This window comes from Xiphophorus maculatus, chromosome 22 (genome assembly GCF_002775205.1).
Source record: "Xiphophorus maculatus strain JP 163 A chromosome 22, X_maculatus-5.0-male, whole genome shotgun sequence".
NCBI classification, from domain to species: domain Eukaryota; kingdom Metazoa; phylum Chordata; class Actinopteri; order Cyprinodontiformes; family Poeciliidae; genus Xiphophorus; species Xiphophorus maculatus.
The window spans coordinates 19,142,784-19,156,998 of record NC_036464.1 but is presented as its reverse complement, the minus strand read 5'-3'; the positions used below and the strand labels follow the sequence as shown (position 1 = coordinate 19,156,998).

At 41.3% G+C, this 14,215-nt stretch overlaps 1 protein-coding gene across 1 annotated transcript; it reads left to right on the top strand.

Annotated features, from left to right (window-relative positions):
• The first annotated feature begins 673 nt into the window (after positions 1-673).
• Positions 674-13,621, top strand: LOC102216803 (protein NDNF-like). Its single transcript, XM_005814579.3, has 4 exons — positions 674-1,008; positions 3,439-3,695; positions 7,389-7,513; positions 10,652-13,621. Exons 2-4 carry the CDS (start codon positions 3,526-3,528, stop codon positions 12,100-12,102), a joined length of 1,746 nt encoding a protein of 581 aa, XP_005814636.1. The 5' UTR covers positions 674-1,008; positions 3,439-3,525; the 3' UTR covers positions 12,103-13,621.
• Positions 13,622-14,215: the final 594 nt, after the last annotated feature.

Genomic DNA, 14,215 nt, shown 5'->3' with positions numbered 1-14,215 from the left:
ATCTCCATATACATACATATTTGTACCACTTATTGTTATTTTGTATTATTTTACCATTGAACTCAAGTACTGACTGCATGGTGAAGAAGCTGTTGCAGAAGGACCTGGACTCAGATCTCATCCAGGACGTTTCTGTGTGGAGTTCCCATGTACTCTGGTTTCCCTCATCCACTGCAGATGTCCAGGTAACTGCCCTCTCTAAATAGCCCTTAAGTTTGAGTCTGGGCTGTTTCTTGTTTATTTTTTATTTTATTTTATTTTTCTCTCTGTCTCTCTTCAACCGTGTTATTTCCACACACCTGTCGCCTATTCGGTTCAACGAGAATCTTTCACAACATGCTCACCGGTCAACTATCAGCGGCGGGCCATTGAATGACCGCTTAACGTTCACATCAGCTGTCTCTTCCTTAATGCCTCTCCTGATAATATTTCCTCTCCTCTCCAAAGCCCCCACCACCCCCCATAACCCTCACAGCCGCCACAAACTCATCGTTTTCAGAGCCACAAAAACGCACACACGGTCGCACATGGAGCCCCATTTGAATTGCAAGTGAGCCGCCGTGCTCGCAAACAGGGAGGAGGTGGGGAACAAGTGGGAAAATAACAGGAGGGGAGGGAGGAGGACGGAGGCCTTGCCGACCGGGTGACATTCACATGGCGTTTAGCGGGACGAGCCTCCGTGTGTGTGTGAAGGAGAGAAGGGGTGAGGAGGGAGAGAGGAGGATGCGTGGGACAGCCCTGAAGGGACACCTGGGCTGTCCCATGAAAAGAGCTGGGAAGAGACACCTTCTGAACTACAGGTCCGGGGGGCCTCATGGGAGAAGGAGTCAGTGGAACTCCCCTGACAACAACCTGCTTGTTGCTCCTCCTCTCCTCGCAACCAGCTCTCATCCCCACCCTTCTCCACCTCTTCTTCCTCCTCCTCCTCCTCCATCCTCTCTCTGTCTCTCATTTGATCCCATCCCTCATTCCCTGCACCACAGAGGGAGAGCGGGAGCTGAGAGAAAGGTAAGGGGGATGCATGCATGTACATTGTCCTTGCAGAATGTGTGTGTTTAAATGCCTCGGCTTCTCAGATTTCCACCGGGCAAGTTGTTCAGGAACTCCTCCAGCCATTTGTTGTTGCGTTGGAGAGGGTGGGGTGGGGGGGTGTCTGTGATTTTTTTTATGATGCTGAAAAGCACTAAAACGTTACACACAGTACTTTAACTATCTGCCAAGATTCTGTTCATCCGGATTTATTCAGAGTGTGGAGACGTTTAGGGGTTGCTTTAGTCTGTCTTCTGCAGATATCATCAAGAAACGGTGTCTACGGTGAGCAAAAAGTTTTGGAAAAGTAACAGGGAGGATAAGATGTGCAAGTATATATATGTAACAAAAAAAAGAGTGTGGACAATAAGAAACAGGATTCATTTATTCAGACATGCTTGCAGCGAGGTGGAAAATTAGCCGTGAAATCCAATCAAGCTCCACGGTCATTGCTCGTTTCCTAGCCATCATCTCGTCAACCCCCACAATGAATCAAAGACCAGCTCTTTTTGCCCGTTGTAGTTTTGTTGAGGTGGTGTGTGTGCGTGCGGGGGTGTGTATGTGTGTGTGTAGAGGGGACAACGGATACTGAAGGGACCACCCCATGCCATTTAATCTGTCCCTGCTCACAGATAACAGAAGGCAGATGGTCCCGCTGGAGTCCAGGAAGACAGAAGATCACTAATACATAGTGCAGACAGATAAACCTTTTCCTTCTGAAACCGAGCCTGCATCAACTTCCAAATAAACAAAAAGAGAGAAAAAGCCACTGGCTCTTGGGGGTTGGGGGTTAAACAGAGCAGCGTGAGAGTTAATTAAAACCCAAACAGTATCCAGAATTAAAGCAGTCATTTGAGAGTCTGGGATAAACATAATGGAGAGAGGGGAACTGAAAAAAAACAAAAAGCTGAGCTGTGAGTGAACAGGACCATCAAAGCACCATCAGGAGCGCCTGTGTTTAAAGTGGAGTGTGTATTTATTTATAGAGGGCGGTAGTTAAGTTCACTAAGCTCCTTCTCTTAAAGCAAAAAGACCCAGACTTTTTTTTTTCTCCCCCGCAGCCTTATGAAAATTCAGCTGGCTATAATTTGCAGAGAAGCCGTATGCATATTTTATCAGCGGGCGCATTTTGAAGAAACGGGCCTCGGCAGCGCCTTCTCTGCATCTTCATCTTTATCAAGATTGAATGAGGGGGAGTGTGTGTGTGAGAGAGAAAGAGGGGTGGGGAGTGAGGTTGTGAAGCCGTCTGGTGATGTGTGGCGCTCTGGACATTTGGCACGGGGGCTAAAGAAGAAGAAGACACCAGTGGCCTTCATATGTCTGCTACACTGGCTGGCTATTAGGACTCTATGATTCTCAGTGTCACTTTCTTCCACTGTGACCATCTCAGTCTTTCTTCCCCTGTAATTACATCCAACATCCTCTACTTGTTCTCCATTTCCACAATCCCTCCCTCCCTCTGCTTCCCCGTCCTTTCAATCTGTCCCCCCCCCCTCTGCATCTCTCTCCGTTAAAGCTTTATGGGTCGTTCACTGCCTTCTTCTCTGTGAAATAATGAGCGAGGCGCTTCTGAGCGACTTTGTAGCCGAGCGACTGTTTTGTGAGTTTGAATGTCGTAGCGTCCCGGGGCCCAGGAGCCTCTGATGTGCCGTCTGTAGCTGCCGTCGTGATTCCACAGCGATTGTCTTCTGATCTATGTGTGTGTGTGTGTATGTGTGTGTGTGTGTGTGTGTGTGTGTGGGTGTGTGTGTGCGTGTGTGTGACATAATACACCTTGTTAGGTGAAGTCAGGGATGGTGTTTTTGTGAAAACTGCGTGACTTTGAACAAATGTGCTTTTCCGGAGGAAAAAAGAAACACACAGAGGACTGCAATTACATACTGTCACTGAACCACACATCCACATGTCAGTATAGATAAAAAAAAAAAAAAGAAGAAAGCTGAACGCTAATAGAATGTTGGTAAAGCAAAGAAAACACAGTAAAAGTCATTAAAGCACCCCCTGGTGGTGTTAGCTTATCCCTCGCAATGCCTCTAATGAAAGATGTTTTGAGAGTAAACCTGATTTAAATCCACTAACTAAAAATAGAAATAGAGCTATAAAGGCATCAACTTCTGAGCTGTATTAGCTACCCACTTCACACTTTGAAAAGTGGTGCGATGATCTTTTTTTTTACACTCAGTGTCAAGCTGTGCTACACACAAATCCCAGAGTAATAAAGCAGAGCAATTCTGATCCTCAACATGAATAATTCTGTGTGAACAGGATGGGATGTTTCTTCATATCAGCAAAGCAGTGCAGCTCTTTTAGGGTCTACGGCTGAAGTTTAAATAAGTGCATTGCTGTGTGTGTGTGTGTTGGTGATGGGCTCTGATTGATGCTCCTGACCTTTCCGTTGCACATTTTCAGAGCCTGGGAGATCCAGCCGCGGTGCAGGCAGCGAGAAAATAAAGAAGGGTCAAAAGAGGAGAAGGAGAAGGAGAAGCAGAATCAGCGATGGCGTTATCCTGGTGTCCTTTTGCGACTTTGATGCTGGTTTGGGGATCTTTGACGCCCCAGGTTCACTCGGCGCTGGCACCGGAGAACGAGGTGCCACTTCGCCCAACTACATGGTTACCAGAGGGGAAGATCATGACAGTAACTCTTCCGAAAGGACGAACTCGAAGGTAACACAATCGACAAAGAAAATGGAATCCGGACTTGATTTAAACCAGTCGATAAAATATTTGTTCATCATTTAAAACTAGGAGGGGGTTTTGGTTTGGCCATATGAAACACTGGCAATATGACATATTGCTCAAAGAACTTTTACCAAAGTGGCCATTTAGTGTCAAACAATGTTCACAGCAAAAACAAAAGATGATACAAAAGTTTTTTAAAAAAATTATTGAAGCAGCAGCTTTTAGGAGTTTTATCTGCTACTCAAGAAAAATATAAAGATGCTGCAAGTTCTCATGTCCTGCCACTTCTTGACCATTTCTTCAAGTTCAGGATTTTAATGACACTATTTGAAAGGAATGCACCTTTTCAGTTATTGTTGGACCAATGACAGCCTGTTGCAAAATTGATACAATTCACTACACTCTTGGCAGCCTTTCAGCAGACTGAGAAGTTGTATCTAGGGATAATCATGGAAATCACAATTATTCAAACCGCTATCAATGAGTTTGGAAAAACAACATCCAATGATAACAGCAAATTACAGGGGAAAAAAAATTCTCTGGTGCCTTCCTGTTTAATCTTTCTTTGAAATAACTTGCAACATACTTAAATGTAGACTGCAGCTGGGCATGCTGTGGGGGCGTAGGGGATAGAGCGACCCACGTTTGGAGGCCTTGAGTCCTCGATGCGGCCGTCGCGGGTTCGATTCCCGGACATTTGCCTCCCTCTCTTTCCCCGTTTCCTGTCAGCCTACTTTCATATAAGAGACACTAGAGCCCACAAAAAGACCCCCTGAAGGTGAGAAAAAAATAAAATAATAAATAAATGTAGACTGCAGCTTTAACTTTTAACACACAATGACAAACAAACTACTCATAGTCAAAAAACCTTGAGTCAAATATCAAAACAAAATGAAATAAATTAACTAACAACTAATAAAGAAAAATAAGAAAGTTAATAATTGCTCTGCCAGAAACTATTCAACGCAAGGAGGCACCAAATCCTGCACATGCAAAATATGCAATAAAAAACTCATTCTGGATTGTTAAATGAGAAGTAAAAAGGTGCTTATGTGCCCCCCTTCTAATGCAGCCCTGGGAAACTGCCTGTAACAAACAGAAATGAGATCTCGTTGTCGGGTTATTTTAAGTTTTGTCTGGTAAAAGTTGAAAAGTTTTGTGTGCTAATTTGAGAGCTTGTTTACCCCTTGCAGTTGCAATCAAACCAAAATTGTTGCTTAAGAACAAAGTTTAAAAGAGCAAAAATCCAAACTTGTACACATAAATAAATCTGGCCAAAAATAACTAGAAGCCTGAGACTTATTTAGGAAATATATGATAATAATGATAAGTCAACAGGGCAGGTCAATGACCTCTACTTTGAAAACCAAAATATATGAAACAAGGCAGAACTCAAACATTACATAAACTCCAAATCCATTATAGCAGAAGAACATGTAAACTCCCTAAATATCAAACAATGACATATAGATTCAACGTGAAATCACTAAATTTGCCCCATAACATCACAAACCTCTTTCGACATGCAGTGTGTGCTCACAGCAGTGTCTTCTGACTGGACGTTTCATTGTCAGAAGTGAAAGTGGCAAAGGATGATAAACATGTGGTGTTCCTTCACGAGGCAGCAGATAAACACAACTATTGGATAAATAAAACATTTCAAGATCTCTCCAGTTTTTTTCCACCATGAAAATCGCTCAACAAAATGCAAGTCAGGAATCTCTCGGGGCTGGAAATAAGCAACGTAGCAGTCGAGTCGGTCTTTAAAATAAAACCAACAACTGCCTGGTTTTGTTTTCAGTTTAGAGCACTGGGACGCTCTCACAGGAAGCTTCTCATTTACATAAAGTCACTCACTGTTTTACACAAATTATGAGAGAGGAACATAACACTCTGCCTCTAGAGATGCAATACCACACTGCCAGAATGGATTGTGCAGCTTTCTCTATAAAAATAGAATTATAGTAATGAAAAGAAAGGCTCTTGTAAAGCCTTATTTATTTGAAACACGACAGATCAATAAAAGCCAGAAAACTGCTGTAATAATTTTTAAAAATATACACTGACAGTCATATTCCATAAACCAGAATATGAGTTTCAATGAGTCGTGTTTGTCAGAGTAGAAGTACCCTTTGAACATAACAAGTTTTAAGCAGACATACTTTTCATTAAGAGCACATTTCTGTATTAATTTTTTTCTTTTTGTTTGTCAGATCTAATAAAATGTCTTAACTGTAGGTAGAAAATCATCATAATTAAGAGTAATATAGCCATGAAAACATCAGTCTGTGTGTAATTAAACCTATATAGAGTGTTTTACTTATCAAATTGAATTTCTAAATCAAATTAACTTAATTTGCCTGACTGCAAGTGTTAAATAGTCCGGCCTGCTGTTGATCACTGCATTTGCAAATGAAGCCTTCCAGATTGTATAATGTAGGAAAAAAGTTTGGGTCTTTGAATTTGTTTTGCTAGAACATCATCCTCAGGCTACAAAATATTTAATTTGTTTGTAGTACAAAAAAATTAAGCAAATGCACAGCCAAGCTGGAGCTCTCCGTTTTTTCTTTTCTTTTGTTTCATTTTGTTTTTTTTACTTTTTACTTGATGTATGTATTTTTTGGTAATTCAAATCTAACGTGGATAAAATTTTTCTATGTTGTCAAGCTGAATAATGTAATCCCTGTTCAGCCATTTACCTGTTACAATTTTCATGCTTAACGCTTGTGAAGGGGAAGCACTTCTTATTCCTCAACAACAAAACTAGCTTAAAGAGATCTCTTCTAGCTTTCTCACTCTTAGATATGTCTTTCGTTGTTGTTTTATTAAAGAAAAGGGCTCACAAATTCTGTCCTTCCTTCAGTCACACGTCGACAACCATCCGTCTTTGTGGAAGAGAAAACAGCTCGCAGCTCGTTTGGCCCGAACGTCTCATCACAGAGCTCCCGCTTTGCTTTCTGAAAGGCGGGAGCTGAAAATTACGTCTCCCCGTGTGCTGCAGTCTGTCCACCGGTGCAGTCATGCTGAACCGCATGGCAAATATTGGGAGAGAAACACTGATTGAAGAAATTAATCACTGTTAAACAAGCAACTAAGTGCCCTTGAAAATGACATTGTCGCACATTTGTTTGCAAATAGCCGGCATCTGGCCGAGATCATAAATGATTGTGTTTCTGCTTAAAGATAACAAATATTTATTAGGACTCACCGACGCAGTTATGAATTCTCATTAAGTAAAACTAACTGTACATAAATTAGAATAAAGCATTGCTTTGTTTTAAAGTGGCATCAACATACACAGCATTCTGGTTGATTGTGACTTTAATTACTTGCTACTGATATTAATGGCTACATCTGATTCTCAGTCTAGACCTCCTGCAAAATAATGACTAATTTGGATGTAGGAAAGGGGAAACAATGTTTCCCCTTTCCATTTCCAAAGGGGGAAACAATGTAAGTAGAAAATCAAATCAAGCTTTGGTCAATAAATTTAGAAGAAACCAGCCTAACGTCTCTAAAACCTACATCCACCAAAATGAAAGAACTCTATTGCACACAAACATCACTGGGTAATATCTCACCTCTGCAGCTGAATTGAAATAAGATGTTATCTCTTTTGACGTGTCCCATGAAGAAGGAACCCAAGTCCTGTGGCTATCTCTTCCTGCCTGTTCACAGGTTATATTTCACGCTGAAGAAGAAGACCTCTGCGATGTCGGTGACTGTGAGTCCTTGCAGCCTCCCCATTGAATGGAGCCTGGCCGCTCGCACTCTGAAGGACAAACCGCTCAAAAACCTGCAATGTGAGTGAACAAACTGCACTTTCCTAAATCCTGAAGTTCATCACCAAATCTTACTAAGCTGAGACAATCAATTAGATATTATCGTGACCCTCTCTGGGTTATTTGGGGGCGTGGCTAATCTTAGCTTGGGTTGTGATTGTAAAAGAGAGGTGACTTTGGGAAGGAGAATTCATAAGCAGCATTACTGTATGGATTATGAAGATGAATTTTACAGACATTGTTTAAAGGGGTAGTGGACATTGTGTAAAATCAGCTTTTCTGATCACCTTCCCCCCACTCAGGTCTACACCAATCTACTCCTCAGCCCATCACTGAGGAGTAGATTGGTTGTAAATGCCATCATGAGAAGCCTGTAGAGATGACGTGCTGAAGGCGGACTGTCAGAAAGAGTAAGAGCTTCTTAAAGAGACAAAGGCCCAATGTCAAGGCGTCAAATTCAAATTTCTTTTAATTTATGTTTGATATACGTATACAGCATTTTTGTCACAACTGACGGTAACGCAGTTACTTGATTACACTATAAAAAGAAAGTATGACCCTGGAACATACATAATGCCACCCATTTCACATCTGCTTTTGTTTACTGCTACATATCACAACCACTTTATGTGGCAGGCAAGGTATTTCTGTGTGTTTTAAAATGTGATTGTCTTAAAAAAGAATCTTAGGCTCTTGTCAGTAAATTTTACCCAAGTGTTCAAGTTGACAACAGGAGTAAAGATAAACATATATTAAAGTGCTATGTATTCTTTCAAAGTCAGACAGGGCCAGTGATTTCGTTACCATATCTGTTGTATATTTTTGGCTCCGAGTTCGTATTTTTGAGGCATCATAAAACATACACTGAAAACAGCTACACTCTGTTTAATTTAAATACTTCTAGAGAAAGGACATACTACTGGGCTCTCCAATCCAGCAAGATTCTGTAAACAAATGTGTTGATTAAACTCGCAACATAATTCCACATTGGATTCGATCTGCAATCAAGGAATTCAAAACAAACCAAGAATAAATCATCCTTTGGTACTGAACAGGCACCAATGAACACTGAACCTCCTTTTGGTTGGACACAAAAAACATGTTTGTTTTTGTTTTGTGCAAGTGTGTCTGGTAACCTGCAAAGGTTACCTGAGCCAGCTTTCCCACATACAAAGATTACATTATGAAGTTCTAAAATGACACATAAATCATTCAGACTCTGAGCTTGTGGGTCTCCATCGCCAGACGTGAATTATTCACTTTGATTCTGTAACATTTGGTCTCGACTGAGGAGGGATTTTTCAGCTCCAGGAGACATAAACTGAGAAAACAAGTGGTGTTGTTTTGCTTTTGTGTGTGTGTGTGTGTGTGTGTGTGTGTGTGTGTGTGTGTGCGTGTGTGTGTGTGTGTGTGTGTGTGCGCGTGTGTGTGTGTGCGTTCGTCCATTGCATCTTTCAGATGAGGAGCTTGCATAGTTCACAACAAAAACAATTTTGTCTGAATGAAAGGCAGTAATCTTTGAAGTGGCATTCGACATTTTATGCGGCTGTTCATTAATTAAATGCAGAGGAGTTTTCTACATCTAGGTTATGAGTTGTGTGCAATTTGAAGAGGGTTTGGCCCTTTGGTTTCATAACATAAGTAGGTATTATATGGATATGTGCAGAGTTTGATTGTTTGATTGAATTCAGCTATTGTATTTCCTTTACCCACCTTTGGATACAAGCACAACAAACATAACAGATAAATGGATTTTTATAAAAGGCAATTCAGCAACAACAGAAAATAAGAAAATTGATGTCATGATAAACAAGCTGCTGCAGCCTATAATAATCTAGATAGACAGACAGACAGATAGACAGATAGATATTTCAAACTCAATGTCCAGCTAAAATTATTATTTTTAGGGTAGAGATTTCAGGTTACAATCATCTATTAAACATAATTTTGCCAAAATCTTTAGACTGGAGAGAAACAGTCAAATTTTCACACAATAGGATGCTAATACACATGCTAGCTAAAGAAAGAGAAATCATCGACCAGGGTTGCTTTGCACACAATTTATTAGGAATATGTCAGATTTACTCCTGTAGGCAATTGCTAACGCTAATGCAGCAAGTCATTTTGTCGATAAAAATATGAGTATCATCAGCTAAATGCAAATTCTTATGACAAAACACTTGCTGCTTAAGTGAAAAGAATAAGAATGTATTTGTACTCAACCCGCCTCACTTCATTAATCACTACAAGCAGCCAAGGGGATCATGGTTACACTGGACAAGCAGCCTGATATCTACAGCTGAGGTGGAAGAATCAAAAGATTCTCACTACTAAATATGGATAACAACACTGATCTGTGTGCTTTGCTTGTGCAGTGACAGGAAAGTTACTTAGAATGAATGGGAACAAGATGAACCTAAAGAGGCCAAAGCTGGAAAAAACACTGTAAAATCTTTACAGTGACTTGGCTAGAGGGTTAACATTTGGAGAGACAACAACCTAAAACACACAGCCGGAGCTACAATGGAACAATTTCAATGATAGTTTAATCATGTGTTGCAACGTCCCAGTCAATTCCAATCTGTGGCAACACTTGATAATTGATGTGTAAAAAGATATTTTGCATAGAAGAATTGGCAAAAATGTCAGACCCTTGAAGAGCAAACCTAGTAGAGAAACAAACTTTTGTTTATATTACCTTCATAAAAAATTATTAAACCCACATTTTCCTTGCTTTCTGCTTCACAATTGTGCACTACCTTGTTACGACCTATCCCATAAAATCCTAATAAGACACATATGTGGTTGTAATATAACAAAATATGAATATATTTAAAGAGTACAGTATACATACTTTTACAAACCACTGTAGGGAGAGCTGGGTTGTATTTTTAAGATTTATGGAGGTGAAGTTGCAAAAAGTATTTGTTGAAAATCCAAAGGCTCTTTAATATTTTCAGAAATTGTCAGGGATGGGTAGCGCAAGTTCAGCTCAATGTAATTTCCTTTCCTTGAAGATCTCACCAGTCTTAATTATTTAGTGTTGATGCGCATAGTTAAGTAAGTTAAAGCGATAATTTGGTTCAAAACAAGCAAATCTGTTTTCAAGATGAGTTTGACTTCAATGTAGAATTAAATACTCATGTTCTTTCCTTCCAGGGAGCACCAAGAAAAACACGCCTGAGGTGTGGTGGCGAGGCCCTGGCACAGAAGAGAAAATCCACAGCTTCACTGGTGATACAGTGGACACCTACAACAGCCCTTCACATCTCAGCGCTTCTGTCTACGTCGTGAGGCTGCGTTCAAAACAGCAAAGCACCAGAGCTACAGTTTTCCTCCAAGAAGGCCAAGGGCCTTCAGGAATATTCCCTCGACTACCAGCTGACCCACGAGTTCACACGTTAGGAGTTGGTATGACCAGTGTCACCCTCAGCTGGCAGCCCAGTTCCTCCATAACAAGCCTCCCAAAGGCAAAAAACGGTTACGATTATTGCGTGCTTGTTAACTCTCTGCAAAACTACCCCAGCCTCTGTGCTGCTCAAAAGAGGGAGAGAGGGGAGAAAGATCAGAGTCAAGGCAAGAAGGAGAAAAAGAGACAAGCAACACCATGGCCAATCTTAAAAGAGTGGTGGTGGGAGCAGTGGGAGAGTTATCCCGAGTCCCAGAGTCTGCCGTCTTCACTTGCAGATGATTTTGATAATCTTCAGTGCGTGTGTCAGGGGATGGAGAACGTTTGCACGGTCTCTGAGCTCCTGCCTGACACCTCATATTACTTTGACGTTTTTGTGTTAGATAAGGTGAATGGGACCAGCGCAGCGTACAAGGGGGCTTCTGCGCGGACGCATGAGGAAGCCCGAGCTGCAGTCGTGCCTCTGAGAGAAGGAGAGCTAAGGTGGGTAACCTTTCAGGACGGAGGCTCAGACTCGCAGCAGTTCTTCAGTTTCCGTCCTCGGGGATGGCAGCAGAGTGGCCTCCTCACCTTGCAGAGCTGTGGTGGGGGTGAAAAGATGAAGGTAACTGTCTCCAATAAGGGACGGGTTTTGACCACTCAGGGTGTGGAAACAGAGTTAATCCACATTTGGCTCCAAGGAAGCCCTTCCTATCTTATCCACTTGCAACAAGAAGGAACTGCAACTAGGAAAGTAACTTCTGTTAAAGACGCAGAGCGACTAGCAGCTCTGAAAGCTTCGGTCAAAATGCAAGTTTCATCTGCCTACCATCGCAGAGGGGTCCCATCTCTACCGTCCACCTTGCAGATAAAATCTTTCAACCGGCTGCGAGGTTGCAACAGCGTCACCCTGGCCTGGATGGGAACAGAGGAAAGAAGTCTGTACTGTGTATACCGCAGAAAGCTCAGTGGCTTTGATGCAGAAACTGGGGGAGCATCAGCTCTGACCGCACCCTGTCTGGGCCCAGAGTCTCGCTCTGACACCGAAAGGGTTCTCTGCAAGTATTTCCAAGAGCTGAATCCTCGACGGGCCGTCACTACAGCTGTGATTGGGGGCCTGGAGCCAGGAGTGGCCTATGTGTTTGATGTGTATCTAATGAGACGCTGGGGGATCCCCATCAAGTATGCCAGCAAGATGGTGAAGACCAGAAAGGAATGCTGAGCTGCTGCCCCCTAGAGGAGGCTCACAAGTTGTCCCGGTTTACGGGAAAGTGCATCAGCCCCGGACAAGCTGTAAAGAGACCAAGAGCTCAAGCCATTTGATTGTTGCCAGGAGGCATTTTGCAACAAAACAAAAAAAAAAGAGGAAATGTTCTCTTGAAGAAAAAAGTGGTCACATACAAACTCCACTTTAGCAATGCAAGTGGATGGCAAGAATTAGGGAAAGATGCACACACCAGCAAAAGTTCATAACATTTATAAAACAACTTTTGTGCTCTTGTCATTTTGTTCCTCGTTGCAGATCATCACAATGACATGCCAGTCATCCAAATGCTTCTTCTTTTTCTTTTTTTTGCCTGTGCCCAGGTACAATGGATGGGCAAGGTTTGAGATGACAGAAAGTCATTATAAAAACAACAAAGGAGACTGAGCCAAAGATGCAACAGAAGCAGATGGGGCAATAATGAGAGAAGATCTGAGACATAGGGATTCGCAGCATGCATCTGCAGAGCTGCATTTTGTACAAACTAATAAACACAGGTGGAAACGATCTGAAGATGCTAAATTCAAAGTCTGTGTTTGTCTTTGTGTTCTGCTTTCGCATGAAGCAGTGTGAAATTTCTAGTGGCTTGCCTCATTGTCTTTGATGTATTCTTGTGCTGCTTCAAAGTCATCAATAAATACTAAGGTATCTGTGTATTCCTGGGTGATGGATTATATTGTATAAAACCTAAAATATGAAATCTTCCATCAAACAGCCCAAGTAAGCTTTAAACTTTTAGCTTGTCTGTTCTGGCCAGAGAAATTTTCATTGACTGGAACTGGTGATAACAAATACACTATAAGAGAGACTAAGCATCTAAATTCTCTGACAAGGTATGATAAGTGTACAGTACCGAATGCATTTTTGATGTGCCCCAATAAAGATGTGTCAAAAGCCTTAAAATAAATTGAGGTTTTATTGTAGTTGCATAGTCTCACGCTGAAAGCTTTAGACAAATCTTCCCTTTTAACTTAAGCATAATTAATCAAAGGGAAAAAGACCATGTGTTAAAATACAAATTTTGAACAAAATAATTGCTGGCACAATTGTTTATAACCCTGCTGTTAATAATTTTAACAGCCCCGCCCCCATTATTCCAACAAGATAAGTTGGAGCACACACAGAGAGAGATATTCCTCTTTACACCATGTCTCTATTTTTTTTTTATTTCTATATAGGTTTGGGGAGGATGGTGACCACTAATTGCTGGAAGAAAACTAAATTTGTGTCTTATAAATTAATTCTGTGTTGATTTAGCAACACAGTATTATGTGGTTGAAAGACTAAATGCCACGATGATGATGTTTTCATGCCTTTTGGAATAGAAACAGAGCCACATCTTCACAGATCCTCCACACTTAATAGTGGGCATGACTGCTTTTCCACACTCAGCATTCATCCTTTGTTTCATGCAAAATCCATCTAGACCAGGGGTGTCAAACTCCAGTCCTCAAGGGCCGCTGTCCTTCAGTTTTTATATATGCCACAGGTACAAAACACTGGAATGAAATGGCTTAATTACCTCCTCCTTGTGTAGATCAGTTCTCCAGAGCCTTGCTAATGACCTCATTATTCTATTCAGGTGTGCTGCAGCAGAGGCACATCTAAAGTTGCAGGACACCGGCCCTCGAGGACCGGAGTTTGAGACCTGTGATCTAGACCATCTGTTGCCCAGCAAAATTTTAAATGGTTATGTTTGTGATGTTAGGACAGAAAAGGCCTTTTTGGTATGGCATGCATCCTGAAATTACAATTGGCAAATCCCGTTGAGAGATTCCACTCTTTGCTTCAGTACTTCAATATATAACTTTGGTAATAGCAATTCAACTGCTCAATAAACTCCAGTTATTTGTATAATGTAATGTGAGTTTATTCATTTACACGTTCATTTTAATTTTCACATATTTATTGTTTTCTGGATTTCTTAATAGCTTTCTTCCAATATGCAAAATGTCATTTTTTCTCAACTTTTTTTTTCTTATTTTCTATTTGTGGTGTCAAAAAGAAACAAAGGTCTTTCAGCATGTTGTAACAACATGACAGGAATTCATATATAGATGCTGTGGGACAA